General features: G+C 45.1%; 1 protein-coding gene across 1 annotated transcript; it reads left to right on the forward strand.

Annotated features, from left to right (window-relative positions):
* The first annotated feature begins 2,461 nt into the window (after window positions 1-2,461).
* trpm1a (transient receptor potential cation channel, subfamily M, member 1a) lies at window positions 2,462-22,109 on the forward strand. The gene is given in 24 exon segments (XM_048969456.1): window positions 2,462-2,579; window positions 3,597-3,673; window positions 4,562-4,748; window positions 5,177-5,390; window positions 5,801-5,925; window positions 6,420-6,591; window positions 8,500-8,674; window positions 8,758-8,881; window positions 10,299-10,371; window positions 10,862-10,962; window positions 12,025-12,159; window positions 12,316-12,366; window positions 12,467-12,659; window positions 12,936-13,305; window positions 13,416-13,644; window positions 14,294-14,422; window positions 14,543-14,674; window positions 15,005-15,133; window positions 15,309-15,560; window positions 15,876-16,111; window positions 17,930-18,142; window positions 18,989-19,191; window positions 19,737-19,869; window positions 20,165-22,109. Coding segments are annotated over 22 exon segments (4,701 nt in total). The 5' UTR covers window positions 2,462-2,579; window positions 3,597-3,673; window positions 4,562-4,631; the 3' UTR covers window positions 21,360-22,109.
* The last annotated feature ends 30 nt before the right edge of the window (window positions 22,110-22,139 follow it).

The following is a 22,139-nucleotide window of genomic DNA, read 5'->3' on the forward strand; positions in this document are numbered from 1 at the left end:
AGGCGAAAAATTGACGAACACCAAACAACAGTTGCAAAAACAGAACAGGACAGCCAGAGATATTGTTTTTTGTTAAAATGTTTAGTCATATAATGGTCTGAAAATATTTTCTTTAATCTGTTTATACTCGTACTTATTTTAGAACACATCTTATGACTTATTCAAGTCTAAGGGCTAATCCATTAGACATAGTACTCGTGATGAATAAGTGGATTTGGGACTTTTGGAGTAGTACAACAAGTCCTTTCAGATATAGGAACAACATAACACAGCCATTCAAGAAAAACATAATGTAAAATACGAGAAATCAGAGCGTCATCCCCATCAGAACTAATTCGATCCCTGCTATTAATGTTTTGAACCTCGAAAAAAAACTAGCGCAAGCCGAAAACTCTACTGAAGTTTAATTCAGCATTTTCCTGTAAAGCACTAATCCAGGGCAGGGCGTTCATAGACGAAATCTTTCCGCTTACATTACTCGCTAACGCGACGCGCTCAGTTTGGCCGCGCAGCTGAGCCGATTCGATTAGTAAGACCTTTCATCTTGGTCCCTAATCACATCACATGCCGCATGCTTCCCCAGCGGTGTGCCTCATCAAACGTATTCACGCTGACTCCGGATCAGATTTATGATAATAGCGTAGCATCCCTGTTGGCAGTAATGCAATTTCGAATCTTTGACCACAGCTTGCCAGTGAGTCACTGTAAAAGCCAGCCAGTAGAGCTTTTTGTTCGGTAACAGGCTAAAGTCCAAAACATGGCTTGATGCATGAAGAATGTAAACGAACTTTCTCAAGGTGAATACTTAATGTCTCTCAGTGACACGTTTCGTTTGTCCTTTATTCGGCTAGCTGCATTATTCATTCATCAAAATACTATTATAAGAAAAGAATATACACAACGAGAATCATATTATATTTTCGGACTATAAAGAAGACTATAAACTATAAAGATACCCTTTAATTAATTAGCCACCTCGGATTGCATTATAGGCGCAATTTTTATTCGTATTTATTTTTATAAGAAAATGTTTTAAAACGAAGAAAAACAAACACCTATTAATTTATTCATGTGTTCATCCGTCTCCAAATTAGTGTAATAATAAGCCTATTATTGTTGAATCCATATGGAAAATAATATCCTTCCATTATGAACTATGGGGTTCATAATAGTAGTTTAAAATAATATTAATGACCTATCTACATAATCATATTTTACTCCTGGTACAATAACGGCCCCTGAGAATGGCCACGTGACTTCCCTGGAGCGATCTAGGAATATAAATGCAAAACACGATTCTCATAAGTGATTTTTTTTTGAGGGAAGGAGGGAGATATATTAGGGCAGGACATTATTATATGCCTATAGGAAGGGATTTATTATGCTGATATGACAGAAGCATTGAAAGACGATTTTTAAAAATAATATATTAAATAGTCATTATTATTCGTTATATATTTGGTTTCAGGTAAAAAACTGGGTTACGTTTGAATAGGCTAAAACAATGGATATTTACTGAGCAGTCGCTACTCCTCCTCCTTGTTTCTAAATATCCAGATGATTATTCTAATCTGGATAGAAAATAGTTTCGAAATATAGCATTGTTTTTGGCTTGGCCATAAATCGTGTTCATTTGATTAAATCTAAATCTGATTCCAGGGCATTCGGGCAATGCTGTGCAGCTCTAAACAGACGTACTTCTTGCTTCCTATATTTCTGGTTTAACTGCTGTGCATAATGGCTTTGATAAGCTGAGATCAGTGCACCTGTAGGAACGGTCTTTGTTCTTTATATCTGTGAGAAATAACAGTCCACGTGTATTTGGTGACCGAACTTCATATTGCCTTCGCAATGTAAGGCGATGGACAGCTTCTCACAAACCCCAGATCGGTTTAATTTCGTTCTCACTTTGTTGGTTAAATATTTTGTGGAAAAACTAAAGCAATAAATCCAAAATTTAAAAAGCAAAAATAAATCTGGAATGCTTAGGCCTATGTGGGCCTACACGAAATACACTGCATCGCATTAAAATTGAAGCATGCTTTCAGAAAAGATCAATTGTTTCAATTATGTAAATGTGGTTTAAATAAAAGCAGAATTTGACACCTCCAAAATAAAGAAGTCAGAGTTAAACCTTTCTTCTAATTTCTGTCTTCCCTGGTTGGCTTGATGGAATCGTTTGACGCGCCTTCTCAGCATCCCTGCACACAACCCCACTGTCCTGTGAGGAAAATCGTAAAGCGAAAATTGGGGATTAGGGTTGACTATCAAAGTAGATTTGTTGTGCATTGTTCCAACTTTGGATGAAAATACCCTGTGGGCAAGGAGATGGGTCATGCGACTCCCAAAAGGATTACCGTGAACTCGAGTCATGAGACCGGCTCGAACAAAGAGCCAGCTCACATGCTCATCATATGAACCGCTCCTCATAAAGTGATGGAGGTTCACGTCTTGTGGGAGTCGCTGGTTTGGGGGTCTGGCAGCAATGAGGCGGAGGCGCTCGTCTGTGAAGCACATGAGGGAGGGATCCAACGCCTTACCGTGGATCGCGCCCGGGCCGCAGCGCGAACGCGCACACGGTAAGAGAAGTGAATAACAGTTTTTATTTTTTTTAATGCTGCATCTCATTTTAACAACGTTGTTGTTTGTGAGACATTTGTTTCAAAAGTTTCAGTATTATAATACTGAACGAATCACAAAAGCCCATGCAAATACTTCTTAGTACGGTTATTTTGATCCAGCACTGGAGGACGATCAGAATACGCAGAATGGTAGTTGATTACTGTACGGAATCAGCTGTTTTATGGAATCATTTTAGGACTCGCCTGCCGGGTTGATTTTATCTGCACTTTTCACGTCTGCAAAGCTGGAATTCGGCGCCGATTGCGACTTTATTAACTCCTACTAAACAGTAAACACTGATAACTTCAGGCAGAGCTAAATGTGGTCATTTTCAATGTGCTGCGTCTTTCACACCTCCATTCGAATGTAACCAATTTATATGGTGTCCGGAAGCTACTTTCCTTAAATAAGCGCTAAATGTATATTTTTTCTACATATATTGAGTTTTTTGTTAGGTTATTGTTATCATCAGTTCGGTTATTTATGCATGCTTTGCCCTACTTGTGATTCGACAGAGAGCCTTGTTTCCACACAGAATGTGCTGTGTAGAAGCTTGGAAGCTACTAACCAAATATGCGGAAGAAATACGGCGACTAAATATAGTGTAAACAACACATTGACTTCTTAGTGATGTGCTGAGGCCAGTCATCCATCCATCCTATAACTATTCGTCAGGGTTGGGGGAGGTTCGTCCAGGCACAAGGTGGGCCAACACCCCGGATGCCATAATAAACGAATGTACTGTATGCGAAGCACTGAATAGCGATTGGGTCTCAGGAAAAGCCAGACAAAGCCGGCGTGTGACTAACAGCTCTCTGAGAGTGCCGTGTCCTTTCAGCAGAATATTTTAAACTTTTAAATACTATTTTTATGTGGCTTGTGGATGAATGTGAGGCCCTTCTTGGTGACCTGAACTCACGATCTTTGTCCCCAGTTCGATAATCTAACCTTCACATTCCTTTTATTTTTTGCAGGCGCAGAAAGCTTGGATAGAGAAAATCTTTTATAAGAGGGAATGTGTCCAGATATTTCCCAGCAAAGAACCAAACAGGTAGGTGGAACCTATGGATGGAGTCTCTGGTAATTTTATAGTCCTGACTGTATTTCTTTAATTATTAAAAAAAGAAAATTGAAAAAATATATCTAAAATTACAGAGAAATTTTGACAGTTTCACTAGCATAATGTTGTGTTCTAAAGCTGCAAAATTTCCTCGTACCTACTGAAATGTCCTTGCTCATGCTAAATGTGATCATGCACACTCTAAATCCCTGAACGTGCTAAATATCTGCTAACATGCTAAATGTAATCATGCACATGCTAAATGTATCCATGCGCAGGCTAAATGTGATCATGCACAGGCTAAATGTAATGATGCACATGCTAAATGTATCCATGCACAGGCTAAATGTAATGATGCATATGCTAAATGTATCCATGCACAGGCTAAATGTGCACATACACAGGCTAAATGTGTCCTTGCACAGGCTAAATGTGATCATGCACAGGCGAAATTTGTTTTGCAAACATGCTAAATGTTTCTGTGCACATACTAAATAACGTGTTGGTGACATCCTTGAAGGATCACAGCCTTGTGTAGCATACATGCCTCCCACACAGAGCAACATAAAGGTGAGAGCGATGGAGAGAAGCCCTCTGGAGTCACCCCTCCAGCCACCGACAGGGACCGCGACCCTCTGAGAGCTGCAGCTTATATTTGCTGAAGGATGGTGGGGTCATAAACCACAGAGCTTCCTCTGACAGGGCATTAAGGGCAGGAGTGGCTCCATACAAAGAATAAGGCCTTAATCCATTTCCACTTCACTCGGCTCTCTGTTCTTCTCCAGGTGTCTTATATTCCGGCTGCTAATGGACCCACGCAAGCCCTTCATATTTATCGCTTATGGCCACTTCTTGTGAACTATGTCCATCGTTATGTAGGTGCAGCTGTGGTCAGCTGGTCAACAAGCATGTGGCCATCCCTCCTGGCAAGACCAGCGCGGAGGAGAACATGCAGGTGGACATCCTACAGGAGAAGTGGAGCGTAGCCAAACACACCCAAGCCTTCCCCACAGACGCCTACGGCACCCTGGAATTTCAGAGCGCAGGTCACGTCAACAAGACTATGGTATGACAGTCACAGCCCTACTACTGCAATGCAGCAGGCACTTGAAATCTGCGTACTGCAGAGGCTCTAAGTCACAGCTACAGAAGACGCCTCAGTCCTACAAATTGCAATGCTCACAGAAAGTCTTGGGACGCTTGCTTAATTCTGTACAAAATGTTTGGTTTTATAACATTGACAAATAGTGTTTAACATATCTGCACATATCTTCCACACAGACAGTGTCTTTGCCAAGCGCTATAACTGTTTTGACTGACGCATTCAGTTCTGATCTTGCAATTTTGTTATTAATTGCAATTGTAGTCATTGCCTCCCAAAGGGATACTAAATGCAAATATTAGCCTTTATGTTATTGCAAAGGTGTTACTAATTAAAAAGCAACCAGAGAGCTGCTGCCTGTTTGCTCATTGACGGCTCCGTTTCTCTATCAGTACGTCCGGGTTTCCTATGACACCAAACCTGACAGCTTGCTGCAGCTGATGATTAAGGACTGGCAGCTGGAACTGCCCACACTGCTCATCTCTGTCCATGGAGGCCTGCAGAACTTTGACCTTCAGCCCAAACTGAAGCAGGTCTTTGGAAAAGGTCTGATCAAGGCTGCCGTGACCACAGGGGCATGGATCTTCACCGGTGGAGTCAGCACTGGTTGGTATCTACTCTAGTGCAGTGTTTTCCAATCCGTTCCTCAGGGACCCCCCAGACAGTCCGCGTTTTTGCTTCCCCCCCGATCCCAGAGGACCGCGGTGAGAAACAACGTCGTAGCAGGTGGCCTCTGCAGCAGCAGATCTAAGTATCACACGAGTATCATAAGAATGAATGATTATCAAAAAATTAAAGGCAGAATAAGTATTATGAGAACTTCTCTACAAGGGGCGAGCAAACAAAAATCAACACGGTGACTTAAACACTCTGTAGCTAAAACTTCCTGTGAAACAAGTTACAGCTCTAGCATCAGTATTATTCAGTAAAGTTTCTTAAGCGGCCTGGAACCACGTACATGTGAATGAATCGATTAAATAAACTCGCCTGGCTGCATGTGTTCCCTGGTGCTGCAGGGGTGGTCCGCCACGTTGGAGACGCGTTGAAAGACCACTCCTCGAAATCGCGAGGGAAGGTCTATGCGGTGGGCATCGCCCCCTGGGGCATCGTGGAGAATAAGGAGGATCTCATTGGGCGAGATGTGAGTACAACAGACCATCCACGAAGCGGAACTGCGAAGAAGACTCTTCCAGGAGTTTTGATCATTCTCACAGACAATATGGTTGTATTGCTTCCCTCATTGGAACTTATTTACATATTATTTATGTCAAAGGGGCCCAATAGAGAAGTCAGATTTGAGCCAGATCTTGGGCACAGCAGCCTAAGTCGCGGAGCCACACAGCGCCCCTCTTAAGAAATAACTTTAAACTATTTTATGTTGAAGAATGGACTTGAAACAACATCTAGGTGTAATATACAGTACACTGTGATGGGTTGGTGCCCCATCCTGGATTATTCCCTCCCTTGCACCTATAGCTTCCGAGACCCACGCAAACCTGCATAGGACTAGTTGGTAAAGACGATGGTTGGATGGATGATGGATGGAATATTTAGTAGAAGTTAAGCTGAATGTGAATGAAATTTACCGTTTGTCACTGTCCCCAAAGTAAAGTGTGATGCCCTTGACACCCCCAGGTGACTCGGCCCTACCAGACCATGTCAAACCCCCTCAGCAAGCTGTCGCTGCTCAACAACAGCCACTCCCACTTTATCCTGGCTGACAACGGCACCCACGGCAAGTACGGCGCCGAGGTGAAGCTGCGCAGACAGCTGGAGAAGCACATCTCCCTGCAGAAGATCAACACACGTAAGCGGGGCCTGCCCTCACTCTCCATGGGAGGGGAACACATAGTATGGGATGGGAACATGTGGCGTGGAAAGGGAACACGTGGCATGGAAAGGGAACACGTGGCATGGGATGGGAACACATAGTATGGGATGGGAACACGTGGCATGGGATGAGAACATGTGGCATGGAAAGGGAACACGTGGCATGGGATGGGAACACATAGTATGGGATGGGAACACATGGCATGGGATGAGAACATGTGGCATGGAAAGGGAACATGTGGCATGGGATGGGAACACATAGTATGGGATGGGAACACGTGGCATGGGATGAGAACATGTGGCATGGAAAGGGAACACATGGCATGGGATGGGAACACATAGTATGGGATGGGAACACATGGCATGGGATGGGAACACATAGTATGGGATGGGAACACGTGGCTTTGGAAGGGAACATGGTTGAATTGATCCTGTTACTGCCATTCAGTTACCAAACCCTGTTTGTCTAGCACTTAACACAAAATACTGAACAACTATCTTTGTTTGTTGCTACATTGTTTGCACAGTACTTATCTGTTTAAAATTTCTTTTAGATTTATCTTGACTGGTAGTGTCAGCTGTAGTGGGCAAAGAGGCTAGGGGGCGCTCTTCTGGTTGGCAGTTCGGCTCGCCCATGTGACCTTTGGGTTTCCCTTTGTCATCCTATGCCTGGGGCTACAGATAAGGCAGGGACAGCAAAGGGGTGCCCAGCTGTCACCACTCACTGCACCCAGGGTCACACGGGGACAGTTAATGTCATAGTCAGTGTTTTACGGCTCGAGATCGAGTCTGATGGCCTAATTTCCAGCCCTGGAGTTTTATGGCGAAGACCCATTTTATCTTTGTTCTGGGGGAACTTTGATAAATGATGCCACAATTCAAGTCAATAAATGTGTTACTGATGTATTACTGAAGAAAATAAATAATAAATAGTGTATTGTTCAAGCAGTCTGACTTTTTCAGCCCCGCATGGTCTCTTTCTAACATCCGTCATTTGAGAAAATTTCAGTGATTAGCATTAGCAAGTGATTATTTGTGTCACCTCCGCAACTGCGCATTTCAGTCACTCAGATCTGAATGACAAGCTGTCATGCCCGGCTCGTCCGCTCCCCGTGTGTGCCACGCTCCCTGATTACCCACGTGTGCCTCCCTGATCGTCTCCAGCTTTGTCCGCTTACTTTGATTAGTCTCTGTGTATTTAAGTCCTGGTCTGACCTGTTCCCCTTGTCCGTCATTGATGTCAGTCAGTGTCTGATGTTTGTAGTTAGATGTGCTTCCCGTTTGCTATTTCCTGATCCCTGTTCCCATTAAAACCCCAGTTTTGCCCCGATACCTGCCTGTTCGCTTGCTCTGTGCACGCCAGCCCGCACGATCACCGCTTTGCCCGACCGCGATCGTGACACAAGCGACCACACAGACGCACGTGCCACGTATTTGCGTAGCTCTCTATGTAGAGCAATAGTGGTCTATTTTGCGTGACAAAACTCGCTGGTTAACATTCTGTAGCGCTGCTGTCGAATTTTGAAGTTGCAAAATTATTTTTCTTCTCAATTTTAAATTTGCCAAATTATTTTCTTTCTGACCGGCACAAAAGCTAAGCGACTTACCTGGAATTCTCCCGATTGGTCACTCCAGGCCCATTTCTGTCCCAAGTTCTGCATGTCTGTAAATTTGTCTGGGTCATCACGGGCTGCTTTGTTCTTTCTGGGGGGGGGGGGGGGGGGCAAAACATTGTAGCTAGCTAGCTGGTTAGCAGAGATTGCTGCCTTAGCATCTACTAAATAAGGAATGCATTTATTTAATATTTTGTATAGTGACTATCTATAGCCAGCTTATAGGGCTTGAGTAACGGTAAACATGCCCACCATGTGTTTCTCTCTGACAGGACTGGGTCAGGGCGTACCATTGGTCTGTTTGATTGTGGAGGGGGGCCCCAATGTCATCTCCATCGTGCTGGAGAGCCTGCGAGAGGACCCCCCCGTACCCGTGGTGGTATGTGATGGCAGCGGACGAGCCTCCGACATCATCTCCTTTGCTCACAAGTACTCAGAGGACGGAGGGTGAGACCGAGATCCATGTCAGGTGTCAGAAAACCACGGCGCCTCCTTCAGGTAGAATCCAGAACCACCTTGTCTCTCCACAGGGCCATCAGTGAGAACGCGAAGGACCAGCTCCTAGTCACTGTTCAGAAGACGTTCAACTACAACCGCAGCCAAGCTCAGCAGGTCTTCCTGATGATCGCAGAGTGCATGAAAAAGCGAGAACTCGTAAGTAACGTTAGAAGCGGTGTGAGCAGCAGCCATCTTAGACAGGACCATGGTGAAACTTGCCTGTAGATATGAACTGAAGCACATATAAATTATAATCATATTTACAGGAAAATTTATATGGCAAATGTGAACTATAAGTGATTTATGTGTGATAAATCGATTAATAAAGAATTGATCATCTGTCATATCTTGTCATTCTTCATTTTTGTCCTTATCCACTCATTTGGTGACAAACATTACGATTCATGTGTTTAATAAGCCAAGACAGAAACATTGTGTTTTCTGTCTTCTCTGTCATATTTGCATAAATGCTGCTACAAATTCATTGCTTTGTAAGAATGGTGATATATCTTCCGCTGAAGATTCCATCCGTCCATCTGTCCATCCACCCATTCATCCATCCATCCATCCATGTTGACTAGTTGCTTATCCTTTTGGGGTCCTGTTGATTGGACGAGCCAGTCTCGAGTCCGGAGGCATGATGCACCAAGGAAGAGAGATGGGGAACTGGTGCAGTGAAAATGTTAAAATATAATCTTATGGATTAAATAATAGATATGACCTCTAGATGGGGAACTGGTGCAGTGAAAATGTTCAAATATAATCTTATGGATTAAATACTAGACATGACCTCTAGATGGGGAACTGGTGCAGTGAAAATGTTCAAATATAATCTTATGCATTAAATAATAGACATGACCTCTAAGCACAGCCAGCATTGATGAGGTGATACGTAAACACACCTCACGTAGTGACATTTTTATTCCTACTCTTTCTCCTCTGTTCTTCTCTTAGCCTTACAGTAAAATATCTGCCGCATCTGCAGCCCATTTTCATGACCCTGCTTTCCAGTGCAGTATCCCAGGTCTAAGGATCATACATGGCTGATGCGCCAACATGTGCATGTCGAAAATGAACCACTTTCCACTGTCACTGAGCAGAGGACAATCTGTCCCTGTCCTCAAGCAGCAATAATGAATCTCAGTGTATCTGTAGGTCATGGGGACACATCACACCTTATATCAGGTCCCGAGGTGTTCTGAGATGTTTGGAGATGAATCTATTGACTGTAGACTCAAAGCCCCAACAGAGGTTGTTGTCCTGCTTGGTCCTGAATGGTACCTTGGTACCTTCCAGACTGGAATCCTTGCCTGTTTGTACACACACCCAGATGTCTCACTTTGTCTCCCTGTAATTTGGGCTCGATCATCTTCCTTGCAGCTGCATTTGTGCATTATGGGATCCATCACACCATCACAGCAGATTTCCTGCAATGCAGGGGACATGTGACCTACTGATTCAGGCAGCTATAGGCATGTGTCCTGCGCAGAATGCATGCAGAAAAGATATCAGCGATTAAAAATGAACCAGCAAAGCCACGTAGGGTACATGCGCTGACATCTTGCCCATGCAGATAACGGTGTTCCGCATGGGGTCAGAGGGCCAGCAGGACATCGAGATGGCCATCCTCACAGCCCTACTGAAAGGTACCACCTCCAGCAGTTAACAAACGCAGGAGATTAATGAAACAAAGCGTCTGAGAATCACTCAGAATGTGCACGGCTGGTTATAATAAGTAGCCATTCATGGGGAGTTTTATTGCAGTAAAAATGTATAAGCCGGTCGCAATTAATATAAGATCTGCATTATAACTTGCCTAGTTTTCAGTTTCAGTTTTCTATCTCTTTAGTGTAAAGTATGTCTTGTGATTGATGACTGCAACTGCAGATTGAATTTTTGGTGATATGCTGGTATCGGAAATGATTAGTGTGCAAAACCAGTCATGGATTAATTTAACACGCTTGCCGTGGTTGGTTGCCATGAAAGCACACAGTAATCTGATGTGCCGTGTTTTGTGAGGCAACATCGCAACTCCCCTTTATACTCAGCACACTGCATGTGCATGAAGTCGCAGCATGAGCCATGTGTGTGTGTGTGTGTGTGTGTGTGTGTGTGTGTGTGTGTGCATGTGTTCAGGCACCAACGCGTCGGCTGCGGACCAGCTGAGCTTAGCGCTGGCCTGGAACAGGGTGGACATCGCACGCAGCCAGATCTTTGTCTACGGACACCACCTGCCAGTGAGTCTCAGTGCTGCTGGGAGGGATTAGATGCAAGGCAATGCAGAGACTGTCATAAGCTATATAAGTACAGTCTTAAAATGTGTGTTTATCCCAAAATGAGTGTACTAGGGTATAACTTTGGGTTGAGCTTTGGGAGGGTTGAGGTCTCCGCCCATTTAAGGGGATCCAAGGGCTTGTATTGGCTGCTTTTGATTAGTGATGGGTTACAACCTCCAAATCTCTCCATAATTTTCGTCCATGTCAGTACATATCCTAAAGGTCTCAAACTGCTTTCTACCAGAGATGGTTCAAAACATCATTTTTTCTGAAAATGTTTTGTAGACGGGGCGGCATGGTGGTGCAGTGGTTAGCACTGTTGCCTCACACCTCTGGGACCCGGGTTCGAGTCTCCGCCTGGGTTACATGTGTGTGGAGTTTGCATGTTCTCCCCATGTCGTCATGGGGTTTCCTCCGGGTACTCCGGTTTCCCCCCAGAGTCCAAAGACATGCTGAGGCTAATTGGAGTTACTAAATTGCCCGTAGGTGTGCGATGGGCTGGCCCCCCATCCTGGGTTGTTCCCTGCCTCGTGCCCATTGCTTCCGGGATAGGCTCCGGACCCCCGCGACCCAATAGGATAAGCGGTTTGGAAAATGGATGGATGGATGTTCTGTAGACATCTTTAACCATGACAGTTAGGCAGAAACACTGCAAATCCCAGAAACAGCAGCCTGACGACCCTCTGCTGGGTGGCTCTGCCTCTCTCTGGTAGCCTGCAAGCGCCCTGTCTGCCACCAGTGCCCCGCCTGTCCAGGAGACCAGGAGGACCTCCTCTGTCGGCCTCCGCTCTAGCAAGGGCAAGGGCAGGGGCAAAAGGGGCCGAGGCAGGAAGGCCAAGCCAGAGCCACCGGAGGAGACGGATCCCCGGAAGCTGGAGCTGCTCAACTGGGTAAGATTAGGCCCCTGCTGCCTGGGGAGACCTGAGCGCTGCACCTCTTTGGCGGCTCAGGACAGACACATGAAGACCATCCGGGAGAAGGTCCTCCTACAGCACAGAAGCTGCCCCCTTGTGGCCCCTGTAGGTAAACTCCCTTGAGCAGGCCATGATGGACGCCCTGGTGCTGGACCGCGTCGACTTCGTCAAACTGCTGATCGAAAATGGGGTCAACATCCACCATTTCCTCACCATTCCACGCCTGGAGGAGCTGTACAACACGGTGAGATCCCTGAATACCACAGCTGCTCTTAGAACAGCAAGGGTCACATGATGCGGGTCACATGACTATAACAGTACCACGACCATGGGAGCAGACGCCATGCTCTGTGCAAGGAAATGTGCTCGTTACTTACTAACACTGCTGTGGTTATTGCAGAGGCTGGGGCCAACAAATACATTACATTTTGTAGTGAGAGACGTTAAAAAGGTAAGATATGAAGATGTCTGTCAGATACTCCTTCGGAATACAGACCAGTTCTAAAAACAATGCAGCCACTACGGCAGATCCTGGGCCTGATGTCTTACAGGGGAACCTGCCGCCGGATTACCAGATAACGCTGATCGACATTGGCTTGGTGCTGGAGTTTCTCATGGGCGGGGCTTATCGCTGTAATTACACGAGGAAGACCTTCCGGACGCTGTACAACAATCTGTACGGGCTGAAGAGGGTGAGCGCCACCACATGCATAATGTCGGTATTACATTGGAGATCTGGGGACCGTTTGTAATAATGTGATGCGTGTAAATAATGAAACGCTGCCCCTCCCCTCATGCAATCCCGAAGCCCAAAGCACTGAAGCTCCTGGGAATGGAGGTGAGACCCAAACTGGAACCTCTTCCTGTGGTTTATTACCCTGTACACAGCAATTATACATCATTTCATTCTTGTCTTCTGTTTTTTCTTTGGTTATGAGTAATGAGCCAATAAAGTAAATGATTCCTTTGATTACTCCGAAAAAGTATTTTGTGCCCGTTCCATGAGTAATGTATTCTAAGGGCTGTTCAGTTTAATCGCTCTACTTTTCGACACCAGTAAAATCCACTTGATAAGACAAATCTCGTAAAAATTTCCCCAGGACGATGAGCCACGCCCTAAAGGCAAGAAAAAAATAAAGAAGAAGGAGGAGGAGATCGATATCGACATTGATGACCCGGAGGTCAGCCGATTTCAGTACCCCTTCCATGAGCTCATGGTGTGGGCAGTGCTTATGAAGCGTCAGAAGATGGCGCTCTTCCTTTGGCAGAGGGGGGAGGAGGCTATGGCCAAGGCTCTTGTGGCATGCAAGCTCTACAAGGCTATGTCCCACGAGTCGTCCCGCAGTGAGCTGGTGGACGACATCTCCCAAGACCTCGAAAACCATTCAAAGTGAGTTCCTTGAGATTCACGTCGCTGCTACAGCACCATCGACCTGTCTGTGTGCCTCTGTTCCCCCGGAGAGAACATACGGGCAGCTCTTCCTCTTCTGTGCGTCGCAGGGAGTTCGGACAGCTGGCCTACGACTTGCTGGAACAGTCCTACAAGCATGACGAGCAGGTGGCCATGAAGCTCCTCACGTATGAGCTGAAGAACTGGAGCAACTCCACATGCCTGAAGCTGGCGGTGGCAGCCAAGCACCGGGACTTCATAGCTCACACGTGCAGCCAGATGCTGCTGACAGACATGTGGATGGGCTGCCTGAGATTTGGCAAAAATCCAGGTCTGAAGGTACGTTTTCTTACGATGAGGTTTATCATCAGCTCAATGAAGGGGGTCCACGCTTGTGTGAGGGAACAAGCAGGAACTGCTGCAAGCACCTCTGTGAGCCCTGAGCAGATTACTGCAGGCACTGAGCCCTGGAATGAAGCCGCAGAGCTCACGGCGGGGGGGGATTAATGAGCACTTTCAATCAGCACCGTAATACCATCCTTTCGCTGTCCTGTTCCTGCCTAATTACTGATATCTGTGAATGATTGTAAACCAGCAGTAAACCAGAAAGAACATTCCTGATCATCATATGAGGACAAAAGCAATTGTTTTCATCATTCAATACTGATTAATGACAGAATAGAATGTAGAGAATGATATTGGGGAATTTTGAACTGGAATTCCTTTATACCACAGATGAATAAATTAGTAGCTAAGTATTAATTAAACATGTATAAATAAACTGGTATAAATGTGCTAAATCCAGTTGTTAATTCACATTTTTATTAACACGACCGTAATTAAAATCGGTAACAATTTACTTGCACTTTTAATAAATATCCATTTATGATGGGATTATCATAAACGGCCAAATGCCATTAAAGTGAGCCCAAGGCTGAGAATTGCTCCTGTGCTTCCCTGCTTACCGATGAATTCCTCTAAAATCCAGGTGATCCTTGGCATCATTTTCCCACCCTTGATTTTGTTCTTGGATTTTCGTATTGGAGAAGAGTTAAAAGAAGCCTCTGGAAACAATGAGGATGGAAAAGAGAGGGAGGATGACACCAAATCCAGCAAGGTAGCCAGAATGTGCCCCTGTTGTGGACGGCGCCTCCTGGTGGCCATAACCCTAACCCTAATCCTAACCCTAATCCTAATCCTAACCCTAACCCTAACCCTGGTTCTATGCTGCTTTCAGGATGTCAATGCTGATCTGATATCCAAAAAGGATGATGAGGAGGAAGGTGACAGCAAACAGAGGAGAATTCCCATTGGATTGAAGATTTATGAATTCTACAATGCCCCATTTACCAAGTTTTGGTTTAACACCGTAAGAGTTTTATATATACTGTATACACAGTATAAAGCACATTTCACAGATGAAGTCTACAGATCATTCTTGTAGCAGAATAAACTGTTTTTTTAAACACTACAACAAGCACACACACACACACACACAGGTTTGTAATCATGTCTTTGTGGGGACTCTCCATTCATTTCTATGGGGAAAACTCTAATCCCAACATAATGACCTTAACCCCTACCCAGCCCTGACCTTAAGCATAAGTAACCAAACTAAATATGAGAGTTGAATACCTGAAAAAATGGGTTTCTGATCTACCAGACTCATGCCAAAGTCCATCACCTCTCCTTTGCCCAGATTTCATACCTGATGTATTTGATGCTGTATAATTACATCATCCTGGTCAAGATGGAGCGCTGGCCCTCGTTGCAGGAGTGGATCGTCATCTCCTACATCATCACCCTGGGGCTGGAGAAGGTCCGCCAGGTGAGGAAATGGTTCTTCTTGTCTACTCCTGTGAATTTAGCCAATAAGCATGAAAAACACAAATGCAATTTTCATGTGTTTTATCACCTGGAGAAATCAGTAACCTGAGAAATGTCCTCACAAAAGTAGTAGATATTGAATGCCTTACAGTCTACATTCATCATATCCCTTGAAGATCCTGATGTCCGAACCTGGCAAACTAAGACTGAAGATTAACGTGTGGTTGGAGGAGTACTGGAACATCACAGACCTGGTGGCCATCTCCACCTTCCTGCTGGGGTTGCTGCTCAGGCTGCAGACCGAGCCCTACATGGGCTATGGCCGTGTTATCTACTGTGTGGACATCATCTTTTGGTACATCCGTGTCCTGGACATCTTTGGGGTCAACAAATACCTGGGACCCTATGTCATGATGATAGGCAAGATGGTAAGATTTACATGATCATGCACAAAAGTTGCCCCTGAGGACCAGCGTTCAATGATAATGAAAGACTGAATTTCCTGTGGTTAGTCCTCAGCCAGTTAACTTATCCAAGACTCCTAGACTGACACCAGCATGGACACTCATGGTGTTACTGATTTAACTAATCATTTTATTTGTCCTGAGGTGGGCGGGGCCCTGATATTCGCTGGGGCCGGTGACTATAGCCTAGGACAGCTTATGCATTAATGTGCCACCGATCCTGGGACAGTGAGTCTCTGTAAGGGGGTGTTATAGAGAGCGCCTCCTTGTGTTTCCCAGATGATCGACATGCTGTACTTCGTGGTAATCATGCTGGTGGTGCTCATGAGCTTCGGCGTGGCGCGGCAGGCCATCTTACACCCGGATGAGGAGCCCACATGGCGCCTCGCACGCAACATCTTCTACATGCCCTACTGGATGATCTACGGAGAGGTGTTTGCGGATTCCATAGATCGTAAGACTAGAATTCATAGTAAGATTCTGTTTCCTGTTTCAAGGACGGATGATCAATTCTGACTCCATTGACCGGATTCGGGTCCATTACCACTAGCAGCTCAGTTAGCCCCTCATGTTCAGCCATTCACTCTGAAAAGGTTGCCGCTCTGTTCGTAATTCATATGGCTCCCCCTGCTGGCTGAATGACGCAAACGTGCACTTTTTAAGTACAACTGTATTTTAATATCGTCAGCCAGACAGAACATTTAGGCACGAACGTCTGGCACAAGTAGGGATATTTTTAGTTGTCTAAAATGATTATTTTCCTTTAGATCTGTGATTACATGTTGTCTTTCTAATTTAAAAGTATAACCGCTACACTGAAATACCGCTTAATATCTATACAGTTAAAAATATGAAGCATCTAGATCACTGTCGTTGAGTGAAATACATTTTTGGTCTCAGTCCCTGGCTTTCCCATGAGCTGACGATCATCTGTCTGCATATGTCTTCACGAACTTCTGCCTCTATCAGGAGGAACGTCTTTTAAATATGATAATTGACATATGAAATCTTAAAAAAGTATTTTTTTCTCTTCAACTGATAATGCGTCTGTATTGAGTAAGTGCCTTTATAAATTGGAAATAAATGTATAAATATGGTTTTCCTTTTGACAGACTAAGGCTGATTTACTCTCAGGCCTGGTTACGTTTATGTTATAATGGTTCTGTTCCGTCTTTGCTTCTCTCAAAATGCCGCTCGCCTGTAGTCTACGCGATGGAAATCAATCGTAAGTAACCTGCATGATACTGGGTCCTGTTTATATAGTGTTACAGTTTTTCTCGATTGCTTTGGAAAATTTCTCAAATGACAATCAACATTTGCAAAACAACAAGTATAATCCCCACACCGTAATGTCAGCTCTGCACAGCAGAACATCATTTCTAATTGCATCACACAAATTTCCAACTGTTTTAGTATACATATGCAAGTGGATTTGTACAACTGTCATCATTTGGCACAATTTTCAGTTGGTTAAAATAGAATATGTCGTTTCCGATTGTAATAATTTTACACCCAAAGCTATGTATGTACCTGCACACCATGTTAGTCATCACAGGCAGAATCATTAACCAAACTTTCAAAATGACTTTAAAATAGATTCTATAAACTGCAGGGACACAGCATTGTTGTGTTTTTCGTTTCCACGGTACTTGCTTTTGTTTTTATTTTGTTGTCCTTGTATCACTGTTTTTGTGTTACACAGTGCTGTGTGACTTTGTACCGTGTCCTGAGACCTGAAGAAGTGACACGTGCATTCGAATGCTTTCTCTTGCCAGTGAGCTATACATTCTATAATGTAGAGCCTTGCAATGTTAAAACTGCTGTCTCTGACATAAATACGTATGAGTTTGCTGAAGAAAAATGATCAGTCAGTGACAATGAGAAAGTAGGAACGGACTATCATTCTGAATTGTGGAGCTCAGAAGCGTACTTACACTGACAATATATCTAAGTATTTTGACCCTCATGGTTAAAACAATGCTGATTGTACTTTTCATTTTGGTGGCACTGCCTAATTTATTGGTGGAAATATTTGTCTTTGAGAAATGAGTTAATTGTTTTGAGTAAGTTACAGGCTTTTGCAGCTAAACCATTGTGTTGTGCTACTGTATATGCATGAATGCTTTTATAATGGTGACAATGTTATGTTTCAGGAAATGTGCCAAAGCAATTGAGAGTAACTGTAAACAAACTGTATACACCATCGTCTTACATTTTATCTAAAGATAAATACTGTAAATTCAATATTTTAAGTGTTTTGTACAAAAGCATTAAAGACAAGTAATTCAACTAATGGATCTAATTAATGGATGTTCTTATAGGTGTTATAACAGGTATTTGCTCGTTCACATCCATGCGCCGCTGGTCACGCAAACTTATGCCTCCTTATATTCTGCTACAGCTCCGTGTGGCGAGAACATGTATGATGAGGACGGGAAGAAGCTTCCCCCCTGCATCCCCGGGGCCTGGCTCACCCCCGCCATCATGGCCTGCTACTTACTGGTCGCCAACATTCTCCTAGTGAACCTTCTCATCGCTGTGTTCAAGTACGAGCTCCATCGATGGGCAGTGCAAAGGAAACCTGCAGTCGTGTTACTACGCACTTCTGTGCAATACCTTCCCTGACATTCATTGTACTGTCACTGTTAATTAATATCTGAATGTCTTTTTTACTGTCCATATATGTGTGTTGTTCTACTGCAAACCTGCATTGTTTTCAGAATAAAGTATCCTGCATTTATCCATCCATCCATCTACATCCATCCATCCATCCATCTACATCCATCCATCCATCTACAGCCACAGAAAACATTAAGAGGCCACCCTATATTTTTAAACAAATCTGCATTTTTAAATCCTGGTTTAATTGTGGTTCTGCTGGCAGAAGGTTACACTGATCAGCAGGATGCTTTCAGGTTCAACATTTCTAAGACAGCAGTACACAGGAATAAGGTGAAGCAGGAGACACTGGGAACGACCAGAAACCAGCCAGGAAAAAGGCGGAAGTGACTTTCTAATGCCAGAGATGTCGGTTAACTTATCCGACAGTTTCTCATGAATCAAAGGATGACATCAAGTGACCTTCAAAAGCAATGGGAAGCATTAAGTGCATGTGTGAGGTGCACTGCTAGGACAGTTTGTATCAGGCTCCTAGAAGCAGGACTGAGGCCCCATAAAGCAAGGAAGAAGCCCTTCATTAATGAGAAACAGGGAAGAATCAGACTGCAGTTTGCAGAAAAATATATATTATTCACAGACTCACATCCATCAATTGAAAAATGAGTGAAATAAAAAATTGTGCTGTGGTCTCTTAATTTTTTCCGCGGCTGTATCTATCCATCCATCTATCCATACTGGTCATTAACGCTCTGTTCCTTGTCTTTCCTCTATAGCAATACCTTCTTCGAGGTCAAATCCATATCCAACCAAATCTGGAAGTTCCAGAGATACCAGCTGATCATGACTTTCAACGACCGGCCAGTCCTTCCTCCCCCCCTCATCATCTTCAGCCACATCTACGTCCTGCTGAAACATCTCTGCTGTCGATGCAGGAAGAAGACGGAAGGGGAATTGGACGAGCGTGATAAGGGGCTAAGTGGGTCACCGATGGCACCTGCTATTGTTTAAATCCATACTTAGAAGGCAGGAACGTTCTCAGCATAATAACAACCGGCATCAATAAAACCTTTCATGATTGGATAGACTGGCGTGTTGTCCAGAGGCAGCCTATTGCTGGCTGGGATAGACACCACGCCCCACCACCACAGGCGTGTGAAGTGCAAGCAGTTGATGGATGGATGGATGGATGGATGGATGGATGGTTTATGAATCCAAAGGAAATTTAGGATCATATATAATCATGTAATACACAGGCGTAAAACATACAAAAAATAAACATATGAAACTGTTGTGTGACATCCAATAGCATTTTAAATAATTTAAGAGAAAATGTAAATGAGGGTCCATTCACCACAAAGCTTAGGACTGCCCTCTAAGATAAGACCCCCTCCCCATGAATGCGTCTGGCTTAATCTTCTCAGCATCTTTCTTTGGGGCACCGGGGTACATCCGCTATGTCCCCGTCCAGCAGAAAGTCACAGTGACATAAACGATCGAACTGCTCATTTTGTCTTTTGACAGAGCTTTCGCTGAATGCCGAAGAGCTGAAGAACCTTTATGAGTTTGAGGAGCAGTGCGTGGAGGAGTATTTCCGGGAGATGGAGGACAAGGAGCAGTCATCCAACGATGAGCGCATCCGAGTGACGTGTGAAAGGTGCGCAGCGCCGATACAGGCTGTTCGTGCTACTCAAGGCGTTTCCATACACGACAAAGTAAATGCGAGCCAGCTAACATACACACATCTCTCACCTGATTTTTTTTATCTTTTAAAAGTAACTGTTTTCCTAAATAGTGTAGGAGTCATGGGGGGTATGGGGCACCCCCAAAAATAATCAGCAAAGAAATCTAGTAAATATTAGCCTGTTAGCCAGCGCCCCCCTGTGAAGTTCTTGCCCGCAGCCGTTCCATTTGTTCTGCTTCTAACCCGAGCTTCTTGGCCGCCCCCTCAGGGTGGAGAACATGTCCATGCGTCTGGAGGAGGTGAACGAGCGGGAGCACTCCATGAAGGCGGCCCTGCAGACCGTGGACCTGCGCCTGGCACAGCTGGAGGAGTTCTCTGGCCGCATGATGAACGCGCTAGAGAAGCTGGCTGGGCTGGAGAAGGCGGAGCCAGCTTACACGCACCCAGGGTACCCCTCCGCCAGAGAACCTTCCGGGCTGCTGCGGCACAGCAGCATCAACAGCGCCGATGGATACAGCCTCTACCGCTACCACCTGGAGGCCGAAGATCGCGCCCAGGAGGAGCGGGACGCCGGCGAGAGGCGGAGCTTCCTGGCGCCCGAGAGACAGAGCAGCCTCCTGTGCGCCACTCCGACTATGTCGGCCAAGGAGTACGGCCAGATGCTAGATGTCACCGCCCCGGTGGAGAAGAGACTCCACAGCGCCTCCGTTGATATTTTGATCTCTCCTTGTGATCAGACGAGCGGTGATTCTGACAGACGTAATGCTGAGCCCTCCAAGTCGACGGAGCTCGGCGAGTCTGCGCTGGATGCCATGCTGGCGAATGCAGGAGTGACAACTAAGAAGGCTAAACTGGAGGCGGCGGTCTCCTACCCGCTGGAGAAGTGTGTGGCCGTGTGCTACTATCCTTCCGATTCCTCGAATGGTGTCCTCCCTTCCATCGGGAAGTGCCAAAGCAGCATCATCCTAAACCCAGTAGGGGGGGAAGACAAGAGCAGCTGGGCCAAGGACTACGGCACCTTCGTGGAGCAGGCCAGCAGGCTGCCATCGTCAGGCCGGTGGGGCCCCTGCTTCGAATATAAAGTGCATCCCAGCCTCTTCGGCCGCATTCCCAAAGTGTCTGTCCTGCAGCGTCCCGCCAAGTCATTCGCCGACGGTGAGGAGCAGTTGGCCAGGGCCCGAAAGGAACACAAGAGCAGAACAGAAACGCACAGACACCAAAGCGTCAATGACAGGGACCACCTGTTAGCGGCCGAGGACAGGATGTACCCACCTCTCAGGTCAAAGAGCTTGAACACCAAACCCCAGAAGGGGAGATCTTTGGGGGACAGCATGGAGAAACCTAGGGCTGCCTCCAGTGTGAAGGACATTTGGGGGGCGTGTGATAGTTCAGTGGGTGAGGGAGTAACAGGTCATGTGAAATTAGGGCCAAAAGACGCAGTGAACGCTGAGACAGACTGCTGACAGTGAATTCACCCGCATGGCTCCACAACATAAGCACTGGTATCCTCTGTATATTAGTCTAAAGTCAATCAATAATCACCTCGTCTGGCATGCTGTTCTGTTCGGCTTAGAAAGCATCAGGGATGGATGAATATCGTTGTGAAGTTATATTTCAATGTATTAGTTGAGCTGGTAAAAAAAATGTAACAACCTATATTACATAGTATATATTTTACATGGTTTGTTCTTAAGAGATTTTAGTAACTAGGTGGCCGTCGCCGTGGCAAACATGCTGAGCACTAGCAGGACTGGAGCAAGATCACATGTACGATCAAACACACAAACGTACGTTCACGCCAATCAGAGACCAAGGAAATAAAAAAAAACGCTTCAAGATGCTACAAAAAAGTAGAAATCTATCACGGTTTTTTTTTTTTTTTTTTAAATCAGTCCAGCACACAGTTAGAATGCCATTAGGAATCGGAAGGAAAGAACAATAGGGCCCCCTTAACTAAAGCTGTTTGGGCTCCTAAAGATAGGGATAGCAATATAGATAGCGTTAGCGATAGGGATACGGATAGCAATAGGGATGGGGATAGCAATAGGGATAGCAATAGGGATAGCAATAGGGATGGGGATAGCAATAGGGATAGCAATAGGCATAGGGATAGCGATAGGGATAGCAATAGGGATAGGGATACGGATAGCAATAGGGATAGGGATAGGGATAGCGATAGGGATAGCGATAGCACCACGAGGAGAGGCAGGACCGGAGGAGTGAGCAGTGGCCCTCGTTCCACC

Source organism: Brienomyrus brachyistius, chromosome 11, assembly GCF_023856365.1.
Source record: "Brienomyrus brachyistius isolate T26 chromosome 11, BBRACH_0.4, whole genome shotgun sequence".
Taxonomy (NCBI): domain Eukaryota; kingdom Metazoa; phylum Chordata; class Actinopteri; order Osteoglossiformes; family Mormyridae; genus Brienomyrus; species Brienomyrus brachyistius.